The following is a 14649-nucleotide window of genomic DNA, read 5'->3' as shown; positions in this document are numbered from 1 at the left end:
AAACCCCCCCAAAAAACAGAAAAAAAACCCACAAAAATCCCCTCTCTTCTCCACAGAGGTGGTTAATAGTACAGCATGAGCACACACGTGCACCGTTCCTCTCTCTACTTTCCCAGTCATCCTACAAGCAAGTCACAACATCCTTGAACAGACTGCTGGATACTGCAAATGCATGTAGTGAGAAAGGTGGGGCAAAAAACAATGTCACCACAATGTCACCAAAACCCAAGCAATCAAAACTTCTGCATCATGCAGCTCCCACACTGTACCTAAACACCATCAATCTGAGACTGCTTTATAAACTGGAAAGGAAAACTAATGCAAGGACTTAATTAAGATGAATGTTTTTCATTTTCCCCAGACCTACAAGGCTAGATTATTTATTTGTTAAACAAAGGCTGGCATTCCATGATGGTGACCAGATTTCAGCATCTGGAGAATTGGGGCAGACATCAAGTGTGATGAAATTCTGTGAAACCCCAGGCTTGGCGACAGTGCCTCGTTTTTCTCCTTGTCCCAGCAGGAAGTGGAGCACTCAGACCCTCCACAATCATCTCCCATGCAGATCTTGTCTGCTCCAAGCATGGCATGCTTGAATGTACACAGCTCCCAGGCAACTTGACATACCACTGTCAATATGTCAGATATGAGATCTGGAACCTTGCATGTTGAAATAAACACAGCCAAATTGTGAATATATGACTTCACATACATATGATTACATCCAAACAAATATGCTCTAAATATTTATTTTTCCTTTTACATTTCACTCTACACTGGAAAAGCAACTCATTCTCTTCAGATGATATGAATATAAAATATGCACGTGTGGTTTATTTCTCAGACATACCATTAACTGCAGGGTTTTTTACTTGTACAATGCTTGATTCTACATTATAGCCTTTATGAAACTCAGAAATTTTAAATCCAATGGGAACATTCACCTCAACTGAATCATATAAACCGATTACAATAAGTTAAGTGTAAATAATACTCTGAGTGCTGCTCCACATTGAAACAACAATTCATAATCAGATCTTCTGCTTCAGAGTTTCTGTGAGTTGCTTTTGGGTGGTTGAAAGCATTAATTCCACCGAATTTCACCATTCTTGGGGCACAGCTGACTAGATATGGGCAAGGTTTGTGGAGCTCCCTGTTTTTCAGAAGCAAAGACTGAACCAACCAGCAAGAACATGGACTAGTGCTCCCAGATATTTGGCTGGTACTTCCCTTTGCAAGAGTAGGGACCAGCTGAGTTACCATGCTCAATGCATGGATTTTCCTTCAGGTCAAACTGGCACTGTGCTTCAGGGGGTTTGTCCACCTTCCTCAGAGCTCTGCATCCCCCACTGTGATTGTCTGGACATGTTTCCAGCCAGTCAATTCCTGCCACCGTGAGGGCCTCGGGCAGCAGCAGCACCTCAATCTCTCCTGTGTTCTGCCTCAAGCAAATAAACCACTTTGTTTTCACAAGACTGAAAACTGTTAGTTTACTTCAGGTCTCTGAGCAAAATGCAGACAGTCGTCTATTTAAAACTTAATGACCTGTGAAGTAGAGAAGGTTGATCAAATGACCTCCGTTTTCTAGAAAACTAAAAAGCAACTGTATATACAAAAGATGTTAGGATTTGTTTCAATTTTACATACATACAGCAATAATGCCAGAATGCCACAATTAACACAGCTACATGGACCCTCTGCTGCAATTGTACTGCACAGTTGCACTGTTGAGAAAAGTTACATTAAGCTCTCAAGTTACCTCAAGCATTAGCCAAGGGTATCTGGCAGAATGCTAACCCTCCCAGTGAACTGTGTTTCATGTAATTCCAGCAGCATACTGTGAAGCAGATCCCTTCTAAAGATTGACATCCATTTAAAAAATAATCCTGTTCAATTATAGTTAGCCTAGAACACTATGACCACTAGCTTTCTGTTTTAATGTCTATTGTCTAATGTCTGTGTCTGCACTAAGGCATGACAGACAAGATTCCTACTGTTCATTTCATCAAGAAATATTGTTCCTTTTGCATATTTTAGCTAGATGGAAAGAACACAGATTTTTTTTTAATCAATTGCCCAAAACCATCTCTTCTAGGTCATCCAGGCTACTGGTGCAAATTCTCTTAACAGGTTAGAAATCCAATGTACATCAGAATGTACTAGGAAAGCAATCCAGGTAACTAGCACCCATGCTAGTAGGTTACATGATAAGTCTAAAATAAAACAAACTTCAAATGAAAGTCATTAAAGACTAAGAAGTCATCAGCCTATGGCTTTCTCTGGTACATGATATGGGCAGTGCAATGTCTGAACTGATCTCAGATTCCTGAATGTCAGGACCAGGACACCTGCCTGTACCACACAGCTCCCATCCATCTTTGGGGGTGTCCTTGGATTTGCTTTCCTTTTTATTAACCTTGCAATATTTTATCTATCCCTTTTCTTACCCCATAATGTTTTTCATGAACTCTGTCACAATCATTGCAACTTTTCTATCAGCAGAGAAAGTTAATTTCTGCACTCCAAATCAAGCAGGACTATAAAATCAAGAGGCTCTGTAACAGTCCAGCCTTTGGCTTCTGTACAGCAACTTAGAAAAACAAAACACTTTCCCAACTTGTGCCTGAATTAGCCATTACTTTCAATGCAGATGAAATCTGACAGGAATAATCAGGTTTTAAAAACATTTCTTCAACTCCACTAAGCAAGAACAATTCTTTTTTAGAAGTCCTTTCCCTTTTGAAGACTGAGGATTAAATATATCTTACAAGTAAGGAGCAGAAGGAGAGAAAACAGTGTGCATGCAGATGAAAACCAGCTGAAAATGATCCTTTTACATACCATCATCTTTTTATGATCTGGAAATTCAAGGCCAAAATAGTCGCCTTCAACAAGGTTGAGGTGGTTGCAAACAGCATCATGCAAAACTTTCCCTGGAGCTCTTTGCTGTAAGAAGAAAACAAAGCCTAGGGTTACAAAGAAGCTTTTAATTAGTGGCAGAAAAATTATTATCTTAAGAAATTATTCAGCAAACAACACTGCCAAAACTGTTTACAAAACCAGTGGATATTGCAACCATACCCAAGGGCAGTGGACAATAATTACACTAGTTTTAAAGCTAAAGACTATATCCATCCATCCGTGCATGGCAGCTCCAAATCCATCTTTAGTGCATTTTTATTTTTTGAGGGAAAAGTACTTTGAAATAGAAGAGGACTTGAGATACAGTTTTCTTATGCCTACCAAGGCTAATTCCTGCTGTGATTTTTTATTTTATCCCACGGCCCTTCAAGCAACGTCAGGTTGTGCATGTACATCTGTGTACAACACAGTGAAACCAGGATGTTCACCTGGCATACAAAACACCAAGGACTGAGGGTTTGCTGGATGCTGCTTGATATGCAACAGGCTCAAGCCCTGGGTTCTGACTTCATATGTGCTTATCCCAAGCTGCCTGCTGGGAGGCACTGAGGCTCCTCCAGGCCTGTCTGTGCTACCCTGGCAGAGCTGGCAAGTAATTTGGAGGAGTCAAACACGCTCAAAGCCTTCCCTCTATAAAGACCAGATGTTCTAACCCAATATTAGCTCCCAGAGCCACTGCTCTGCTGATTGTAAGGATTCTTTTCATCAGCCCATCCATTAAATCCACCCCTGCAGAAAATACTACAAATTACAGTTCACCAGCAAGTCTTCTGCAAAAACCCATCCCTGTATAAAAAAGCCAATCACTGAAATCAAATATTTTTGTTCCTTGGACAAATGCACCTATTTTGACTCAAGAGGCCCTGAAACACAGGTCTACACTCACTTCAGAACAAATAATAACCCATTAAATTGCACAAACCCTGCTGTTACAAGAGAACAATCACATCCTGGATTTGCTCTCAACCTATAGACTGGCCCCTCCCTTTCAGCCCAGTAAATAATACAGTAAAACGAAACAGTAGTAACCAAGTGAAGAAAAGACAACCATTACAGGTGATCAGGCCAGCTCAGAGCTTGAGCCCAGGCCCTGGAATCTCCAGGCACTGCCCAGACCAACAGCTTACTTAAGAGTGGGCAGCTGCTCAACCCCACCCCCTCCCAAAAGCATCATAATGCAGTCTGGTCTCTGTTTCACTGGGGTACCAAAAAATAAAGACAGGCTTCTTCCACCTAGAGTAATACCCTAGCTGGGAAAAGCATCTTTCCAAAGGTAATTTATCTCACATTCTCTAATATGAACTGTGAAAAGTACATAAGCAGTAGTCAGGCTTACACCAGAGAAATTAAAGTGATCATGTTTTTCTGGGGAAAGCACATTTTCTAGGATGTATGTATGTGCCACCAGAGCAGCACTGTCACCCTGGTCATACAGGACACAATGACTGAACCCTTCGATGCTGGCTGGTTTTGAAAGTCTGAAGGGAAGATCCAAGCTCACTGATCCAAAAACTTGCTGAACAGGTTTTTACCCAACACATTCCCAGTGCTTCTGAGAGACCTGAGCCACCAGGAAGCAATATTCACTCAAGGTATTAACTGTTTGTTAATATTTGGTGTAGCAAACATTAGCCTCGTGAATACTGTAAAAAAAAATTAAAGAACAATCACTGATAAAAGTACTAATTTTTCTAAGCATTCACCATAACCTTGCAGTAACTGAAGTAATTCAGAGTAAAATGCCAAGAGGATGCAAAGAAGGAAGGGAAAAAAAGATCTCTGTTTTCATAGATAGAGCACTTTTGATCTGACACAATGGCATCCAAAGTAAGTCTCAAGTGCAAGTATATTTGAATACACTCACTTCATGTTCTCCAGCTTCATGAAACCAAAAGCATTCCCAATGTTCACCACCCAGCCTGCACTGACCATTGTGCCTTGCATGTCAGTTCTAACAGAAAGCTTCCCACACCTTCCACTCCACCAGTCACTGTACATAGGCACAAACATACACACACCATCTCAGTGAAAGAGCTTCCTGCTAAAGGCACTTGATTGGAGGCCACACAAGAATATTAAACACATTAGACTGAGTGCAAGAATGGTATCTTCTGCTCTGAAAACACACCTACAAATAATTTAGAAGTAAATACTCCTACTTCCAGACTAGTCTCAGGTCTTCACAGTTTGGCTGGAGCTGCTAGAGAGAGGAAGAATGAGTTTATCAGTCATCCTCACAGCAAGAAGCCTTCCTACTCCTGCACAACCAAAGGAACAGTAACATGCAAGTGAGTGTGTAAATATGCCTGGCTAAAGTATTTGATGGATTTCTGTCCGACGAAGATCAAACTTAATCTCTCCTCACTGGAAAAAAAGTGTCTCTGAGTGGAGATTTTTGACCAAGAGGAAAAAAGGCAGAGAGCCACACCACTCAACATTAGCTGAGAAGAGCCTGGCTGTCTGATCTCAGGCCATGAGTAAAAGCCTCTGATGAAAACCTGCTGAGTGTTTTCACAAAGGTTTTTTTGCTTATAGCCATTTAAACGATGGAACAGCAGTCTTGCAGTATTTATGTCACTTGGCATTTTCTCTGGAGTATGCCTCAATAAAATCAAATGCTTCTTACTCTAGTATTTGTAAATATTATTATTCTAAACTCATCTTATCTTTGATCAGTGTATCTCAAAATAAAATCTGACAGTTCCCTCGAAGGAAATGCTGTGCATATAAAATCTGCTGAGATTTAGAGCCTGATGAAACTCCTAGTCTTGCAGGACTAGAAGGAGAAGTACAACATCCACAAAAGCAGAAATGCACAAGGTTTCAGAGAGATCTTGATTCAGTGTAGTTCCATGACATCCCTACTGAAAAATTTACACACAGTAAATTAAAAGCTCAGTCTACTGGGTGTGGAAGCAAACCAGGACTCATTCAGGGCACAGTAAACACGAGCTGACAGAGGGAGCATTCAGGAATGAGTGTGCCACACCGATGACATCATCTGAAGTCAACAGTTGTGCCTGACTTCAGCGTGGTTACAAGGCCTAGGAGAAAACACAAGTTTTCCACTGAACCTGGAAGGCATTTTCCAACCATGAAGCATGGCCCTGCTGCCATGTCTCAGACATTGGCTTCTGTTCCACAGCCCCATGGCAGCATCTGCATAAGTCAGAGCCTGGCTGCTTTCCCTGCTCCATGCCAGCATCAGTTTGCCCCATGGGGATCACTGACATGGAAGCATGGAAGCCAATGAAGGCTGGTGGCAAGACTATACCTCCAAGACCACTTGCTGCCACAGACACCACCACCCTGTGAGGCAGCAAGGGAAAGGAACCAGGAGGGCATGGTATCCTGATGGCATTCAGCTGGGGGAGGGTCACATGCAGTCCCAGGAGCTGGGAAGCACCTGCAGCAGGTGGCAGTCCCCTGCTCCTGTTTCTGTTGACAGCCATATTCCTGTGCAATCCATGAAAAACACTGCAGCTCCAGGGAGCAACTAACTCTTCCCACCCCGAAGGAGCCATCTGAGCACACCGGCAGGGAACTTCTCCTGAGCAACACAGGTGTATCTTTTACCCTGACAACAAGGAGCCCTGACATCTGTTTGAACCATCTGAGGTGAGGTGAGCCCCAGCCAGACTGATACACCAGAGAATTACTATTTTTCTCTTGATGTGGTATTTACTTATACCAAGATAATATTAGAAATTTATTACACTGAAAAGAAGCTCAATGACTTCCAGCTACACATTCTTATTCCTTAATGCATTTTGAACTGGTCTTTCATTTAGCTCTGTGAAATCACATTTTAAAAGTAGCTTTACATTTTCAGGGAACGTCAAGTTCTAAATTATGAATAATGTGCATCATCACATTTAGCTGCAAGCTATGAAGGTACCCAGTCAAACTAACCTGCTTTACGCATTATATATTCAATATTTTGCTGTCTTCTCATTACCTCAGTCCTACTCAATTCAGCCTCACTCTACTCCCACCAAAATCCAAAACAGTATATTGCTTATGATCTTCCAGTGGTGAATATTTTAACAGGTTCAACAATTCTTTCCTGTTCTAGTAAACACCAATCCTTTTAAAAAAATATCCCTCTACATACTTGTTTGGACCATGACACAGACTGCAATACATTTTGTTTTTTAAAAAACCCCAGAAAGTACATGGCTACATCTGATAGCCATGATGCAAGATATCCAGAACTTTAAAAGAAGCATGTTTGGACACATTACACCACCTCCCACAGTTAATTCAGCAATTATTTCACTAATTATGCACCAAAAAATAAGTATATATGTTTATGGTCTAAGTATATATGTTTATGGTCAAATAGAGGTTTCACCATTTTTTATCTGTTCAGTGAAATAATCTCCTAACACAGTTTAAGCAAGATCTTTGATTGAAAGGTCTTTGTTTATGTGTTTGTTTTTACATTACTGAGCAATCATACCAGCTTAAAAGAACCAAATAAAATAAGCACTTTCTTCTGAACATTGAAAAATATAAGTCAGGTTTTTGGTTGAAGTAAGAAATAGTTTCATGTGGAAATAAAGACTACTCTGTTCTCTTTCTCTTCTTCAAAACTGGAATGGGTCAGAAAGAAGTTTGGGTTGTCTTAATTACACTTGCTTGTACTTGCTTTTGCTCATAGGAGAGAAAATAATTCCTTTATGTTAATCTTAAAGAAAAAGGTACATTCATAATTCACACCTGCCACCACATAAAGGCAGGTGTTTCTTCCACTGATACCCTCTTCCTATCACATTCTGGGTGCTCAAATGGTCTAAAATGAAATGTGACAATTTGGTCAAGCTAAATATTTTACTAATACTTAAATACTATATGGCACAAAGGTTAAGCACAAGGTTTAAAATGTATTTGGTCTTTCAGGGTTAATAACCTAAAAAAATCCATTCTACTGATCAGCCTTTTATCAGATCAGCCAAACCAGACTGTCAAATTATTTTTATACTCCAATTTAACAACTGCATTGAAATGATTGTGAAAACTTCATTCAGTAACTTCATTACTATTCCTGAAGTCATACACAGTTGTAATCACTACTAAAAATAACAACCCCACGCTCTTAACAGCATAACTTTCTCAGTTATTTGAAACTGTTAAAAAGTGTGTACATATCTACAGTTTTGAAATGAAAGAAAACCAACCAAGAACTGTTCGTGATAAGCAAATAGTATAAAAATAACCTCACAGATGAGATTGAGGATTGAGCACAGGATTCTTAAACAAATAACTGTCAGAAATTTATACTTCAAAGAAGGCTCGAAAACTACTCACAGGAGAACAATGCCGTCAGCATCTGAAGACAAATTTCATATTTTAAATAGTTCTCCTTACTGGCATAAAATGAAATGCATAATTCATATTTAGCAGAAGTCTGTTTCCTGAAAGGTGGGGTTAAAGGCAAGAATCACTGGTCTGAGTGTTGTTGCTCTGGACCTAATACTGCCAAGACACTTGGAGACCCTCTGCCCTTCTTCTCCTCTCCTCCCTTTCAAAGCGTAGGTGTTAATCCTATAGGAAGGATTAGATGACTACAAAAATAGCATTTGACCACCAAGACAGCTCTTACACCTGGGCTTACTAGTTTGTACCTGGCTCTTCAGCTCAGATTGGGTGGTTGAGAAGTGCTGGAAGAAGTGTGATTCATCACTCCTACATACCGGGCCAAAGAAGGGCAGCGAAGCGACACCTTTGAACAGAGCAGCCACACACTCCCACCCCTGCTTCTGAGCAGAGGACCTGCAGCCACCAGGTATGCATCCCATCTGAAAAGAGGCTGCAGGAGAGGCAGATTTTTATGATAACCTAAAGGCATCTCGTTCCTTTTAAGATATTTTCCATGTGAGTGTAGTTGAGGGCTCCACTGCTGGCACGTATCCCACATGCTTTTGCACAGACTGTGCTCATACCATCAAAGGGCAGACTGAGGCCAGAAGCAGCAGCAGAATAAGGCTCTTATGCTGCCATAAAAACAGATTGATCATCTGCTGTGTGTGTACAATGCGACTATTTAGGGTTCTTTTCTTTCAAGATTTTAGTGGACTGCTTTTACACTCACCACATAAGCTGTATTCCCTTAATGCCACTGGCTGCCTTCCACACTCTCTGAAGCACACTTTTACCCTTCGGTCAGTTTTGGTGGTGGTGGCACCTTTTTTTAAACTGCTCCATTTTAAGACATGGTAGTTTTTACTTCAGGTATCTTTTACTGCCCTTAAAAAAATGCAGCTGCAAAGTTAAACTTCCCCCACCACCACCACCTATCAGCTATGACAAACCTCAACAACAACTATTTTAGGAATTTCTTTGCTAACCAAAAATCAGCATAGCAAACAACTAGTGAGGCAAAGACTAGAAGCAGAAGGGGTTTAATAACCCTCTAATTTGCTTCAATTTCTGGCATGGTCTCCAAAAGAAAACTGCAGTTTTCTATATTTGAAATATGGATTTGTTATTGTAACCATGGTCTTGGATTTTTAATCATTACAAACTGGTTTATGTAAAAATATTTTCTAAAATAGGCAGAAGCAGAAGGACTGCTCTTGCACCTTAAACTCTCTTTAATGCCCAAAAATCAAATTCAGTAGAAATAGCCAACAGTAAAATTTAAGTGAACAGTAAATACTAAATTATCCACTTTAATAGTTAAATGCTGTGGAAGAAAAAATAGAAATATTATCTAGAAAAGCTAATGAAAAGATTTATGATGAGGCTATTTTCAGTACTGCTTGGTTAAGCTTTCTGTTATAGCAGAGTCAGACTAATACAAAACTCAGCTACAGTAAATCCTCAGGTAACTGCACATCTCCATAATTACACTACAGTAAAGCTATGGGATTGCAGCCTCTGCTTGGTCTATTTTCACTTGGCTCATAAAATTGCAGCTTTGCACCTTAATGGACAAACACCACCCACATTGTATTTATTATATATGTCATTTCAACGTGCATGAGAGGACACAAAAACGGAGGAGAGATGGGCTGGGCACCTTCAGGGCTGAGCTTTTCACATCACAAACCAAGGTGTCATCTCCAGGTGTAATCCTCCAATAATCTGATTTCTTTGCAGTTCTTACAAATGCAAACTGATATTAATACTGAATTTTATTTGCCATCTTTCAATTATTCAAATTTCTAGCGGACAAGACGTTTGTAACTGCAGAATCAGCAGCAACCACCACAAAGGTAGTGGAGCACTTTGTAAAGAAGAAAGAGAAAGAAAGGGGCAGATTGTTGGAGCCTGAAGAACTTTCTCCTCAGGCAGCTGCAGAGATAAAATTCCACAGAATTTGTTTCACACATTCATCCCTCTTTCATCAATGCCAAAGAAAAACTGAAACTCACTAGCTAAACATACAAACCATATAAACCAAAAATATTCAGCTTTGGCTGCAGTAGTCTAAGGACACATCTGTTTATTACAAAATGTTACTTATGGTGAAAAGCATTAATGAAATACTTCATGATTAGTTTCCTGGTTCACTGGTTCCTTTGGCTCTGTTTACAGCATTTTAACTAGCTGGCATCTAACTCTCAGTTAGAAAGTAGAACTGATCTTGTATTAACTTTTCTGTACTGATTTTACAAGATCCTACACTTCACACATATGCAACTAAAATTCACTTTATCAATTTAAAAGTGGTGCTCTGATCACATCTGCTTTTATGAATTCAAGTGGAAAACTTCACTGTTATCTGTCTAAAAATCCTCTAAGAAATTGTCCCAATGGAGACAACACATTACTTCCTATGAAATGTGAATATGTGAATGCTGATCTCAGTAATGCCAAAAACCCCTAAACCCAGGTCTCTGCAGAAGCTAATTAATCCTCCTGGAAAAAAACAAACCTTGTTTCTTGTAGTACAGCCATAACTTCCTTGAGATAGGTGTAAAACATTTTCTGGGAAATCAGCAGTGGTAGAGCAAGTCTTTTAAATAACTATTTAAGTCTGCAAAATTTCACACACCAACAATTAAATTCTTAGACTTCCAGTGGGAAACTCTTGGCAGCACCACTGTTACTAAAATTACCTTCCTCGAACATCATTAAAATGCACAGTGTGGACAAAAAAAAATGAGGCATTAAAAGAACAATGAGAAAACTTACTAAAAATATGTCATCTTATTTCCTAAATTAGCTCCTGTAAATGCTGAGTCATCTCTGCCTAATTTTACTAGTAAAACTAAAAGTGGTTTGTGGCTGTTGTTCATCCCCTGCTGGAAGTGACTATTTTCCTTTCTGAGGAGTAACATTCGCATGATCTATTCCAGCCTCAGAGCCTTGACACTGCATGGTGATGACTTGCAAAAACCAGAGCCAGCCCATCACAAATGTAAGATCTTGGTGTGAGTTGCAGGGCAGATGCATTAAACAGTGCTTTCCTCATGATCTGAAACACACAACTTTGCAAATCAGCATGTAAGAAAGGTGGAAGGCAACAATACTTTTGTACTACATGGCTTTTTTAAAACCAGGTGCATGCTCAAAATTCGTCGCTGAAATGCTGTGCCTAGTTCAGAGGGGCAATAAGAGAGGGAGTCACACCAAAGCCTATCCAGCTATGACACCAAAACCCTTAGCAGAGACACAGGAGACAGCAGGCATCTCTCTAACAAAGATTACCTCTGAATTATCTATGTTTTATTGACAGCCAAGAGTGTAACATGTCTCCATCTGGCATGAGCTGCACCTCCACCACGAGGCTCTGCCCATAGGGATGTGCCTGCCAGCATTCTGCAGCATAAGGATGCCCACAAAACAAGCCCAGTTTGTGCACTGTGGGCACTGGCTTTGGAAAGCACACCACAAGATCTGTTTTCAGAAACTAGATGGGAGTTTGATGTGAAGCTGATAGAACCTCATTTTTCAGAACATTTTCTTTATGGAAAGCTGTTTTACTAAAGCTGAACTCTGGAACCAAGCATATACCTGTCAAATAAATGTTGATATTACTTTCTCTCCCTGCAAGCAAAAAACTGAATGAGTTTAACCTCCGGCCCTGGCACTATTTAGTGGCACACTGTGCTCGTTGTTTCTTGGGAAGAGCTGCAACTGAGGCTCAGAACACTCATTAAAAATACCTCAGATTGAATTTCATAGCCCACAACTTTTGAAAAGGAATATAATGGCACCATTCAGTGCTTTCAGTGTAATTGAGCAGCGTAACAGCCAGCGCATAATTGGGGATAAAAACCCAAACTCTGTGACACCCCTCACCCCTTGCCTCCCACTTTTACCACTCCTCTCTCTGTTTCAAGGCAAAAATCATTTAGCCACCTTCTCAATTTTCTTTTTTAATGCTAAGAGCTGCTTGCTTCTCTATTTTGTTTTCTTTGCCTGCCCATTTTTCCTCATTTTCTTTACACATAAGCAAACACTTTGCTAGAATGAAGGAGTAGGCAATTCTTAAGTCATCAAATGTAAAACCAGAACCTTTATATACAGACTGGAAACATGAGAATATGAAGTGTTATAAGAATATGGGAGTCATTACTATAAAATCAGATTGAGATGCAAAGCAGCTATTTATTATTTCTATTTGGATACATTTTAGTTCAACCATGACTTTACTAAAATCCTTTGAAGAAAATAATTTCATTTAAATACAAGTCCAAGACCTGGAAAAAAAAACTTCAGAACAAACCCCAGTAAAAAATAAGAGGTGTTCAGGGAAAATATTAAATCCTAAATCTAAAGAAAAACCAAATGCAACAGGAAAAACTTTTCCATCAGTCTCAACATGACTATTAATCTCAGAAAGAGCTCCCACCATCCAGGACTGTACATATTTTACTTTTTACTTTATCAGAGGCAGGAAAGCACATTTTAACAACTGGATACAGAAGTTTCCAAAAAGGACACTCCTAGATGAAGCCTTCAGGCTCTGGCTGTTGCTAAGCTATAATGTAATAATTTTACACCCTAAATCTTTGTCTACAGCTAGGCTTTGCTCCAGCTGGATGCAGTGCCCAAAGTGCAAGGCAGGGTAAGGAAGACAACCTTGCATGCAATTTAGATTAAGAGTTTCTGTAGGACCCATTTGGTACCAGCCTATCTTCCAAACTGATGTGGACTGTGTAGAGAAAAGCTTGGCTGCAGCATTCTGCAACTGTTCCAGATTGGACATGGAGTAATCTTGTATGTATGTGTGAAACTGAAATATGAGCAAAATACATACCAATAACACACTTTCATGGAAGCAAAACTTGCAAGGGCAAAACAAGTCTCAAAAGCAATCCCTTTTTTAAGTATCTGAAAGGCAGAACTTTCGAGTAGTTTTTTGCCAGTCAAATCCCCAATACACAAGAGTTTCTTGTTTGGTTACGCAGGACCTGTCACCAACCTGATGGATGTACAGGAAATGTGTTCAACATTTCTCTAAGCAGCCTTGAAAGACCTTACAACTGAATATACTTGGAGTCTGATCTGTCTTTTAAACATGTGAAGGCACATGAGAAGAAGTGAGAACTGTCTATTACCCTTAGGGTATTTGCAAGGGGAAGATACAAGTTCTGTTTTGTGCATCACTGAAAAGTGCTACCTTTAGTTTGGGACACAAACTAGAGTGGACATAGGAGTTAGGGGAATTGGTATGGTAAGAGTTACAATAATGGCTGCTTCTACAGCAGATTTCAGAGGCACCTCATAATGATGTAGTCAAGGCACAATTTCAAGGAAAGATAAAAATTAACTACCTCCCTTTTTAATATAACTACACAGTTTTCAGAAAGATCCTCAGGAGCTTTTGCACTCTTTCTTTGTAGCCTGCCTGCAACTTGCAGTGTCTCCTCACACAGCAGATGCTCTAAAAATTCCATCCATGGGTTATCCCAGGTCTCTGGAAGGTGGAATTGCCTCTAGACTGTAGGAGTCTGATGAATGGTTATGTGAGCAGAAACCACATAGCCATAGCCATGACTGGGGCGAGCACAAGTGGAGTGGTGCCAGTGTACACTGCAGAGACAGTGACTTCACCTCCAGCCACTTCAAAATCCAAACCTGCCAGGACTGACCTGCTTGTTCAACCCATCATCAAACAGCAAAGCAGCACAGCCAGAGCAGAGATCTGCTTATGAATTCATGGCAAACCAGGGATTTGTGCTCATATGTCTGGCGCAGGAGGAGGTGAAGAGGGAAGAAAGGCCAGCAGGATTTCTAAGCTGTACAGGGTGTCTGCTAACAGCACATGGTTTGAGCCAGGCAAAAGCCTCTCATTTATCTCCAGAGCTTCCTCCTGACTGTGAGCAAGATTTTACTTTTACCTATGTTGAAGGTGGAACATTCAACTTTCACCTGATTTCCCACCACTCCTGACGTACGTGTGTGTGTGTGTGTGTGTACCTTACAGAATTGCCTGTGCCTGCAGTTAATGTGAAATACTTCAGAGACAACAACGTACACCCTTCTGTTTCACTGCTCATTCAGCCATACCAACTGTTCAAGCTAAGGAGATTCCTAGGAGATCTGCTCTGTGTCACTCAGATAGAGGCCTCAAATATCAAAGGAAAGCATCACCACTTACTATCACAAGTGCATAAACACAGCCTCTGAAACACAACTTTTACAGATTCTATTTTGTTTTACCGTGCAAAAATGTTTTCTTTTATGCTCTGTTTAAAACCTGTATGTTGTACAGAATTAGTTATTGTAATTTAGGCTTTGGACAAAATTGTTAAAATACATCTTTAGGCA

The 14649-nt window shown here is 40.1% G+C and overlaps 1 protein-coding gene across 4 annotated transcripts in view; it reads right to left on the bottom strand.

Annotated features, from left to right (window-relative positions):
* Positions 1-14649, bottom strand: part of FARP1 (FERM, ARH/RhoGEF and pleckstrin domain protein 1) — a 201074-nt gene that overhangs the window by 64671 nt on the left and 121754 nt on the right. For all 4 annotated transcript variants that reach the window (XM_066545129.1, XM_066545130.1, XM_066545131.1 and 1 more), the window contains exon 3: positions 2842-2946. In XM_066545129.1, coding sequence (XP_066401226.1) covers positions 2842-2946 — 105 coding nt within the window. The remainder of the gene's footprint in view (positions 1-2841; positions 2947-14649) is intronic.

This window comes from Molothrus aeneus, chromosome 2 (assembly GCF_037042795.1).
Source record: "Molothrus aeneus isolate 106 chromosome 2, BPBGC_Maene_1.0, whole genome shotgun sequence".
Taxonomy (NCBI): domain Eukaryota; kingdom Metazoa; phylum Chordata; class Aves; order Passeriformes; family Icteridae; genus Molothrus; species Molothrus aeneus.
The sequence above is the reverse complement of the archived record's forward strand: the minus strand, read 5'-3'. Positions and strand labels throughout refer to the sequence as shown.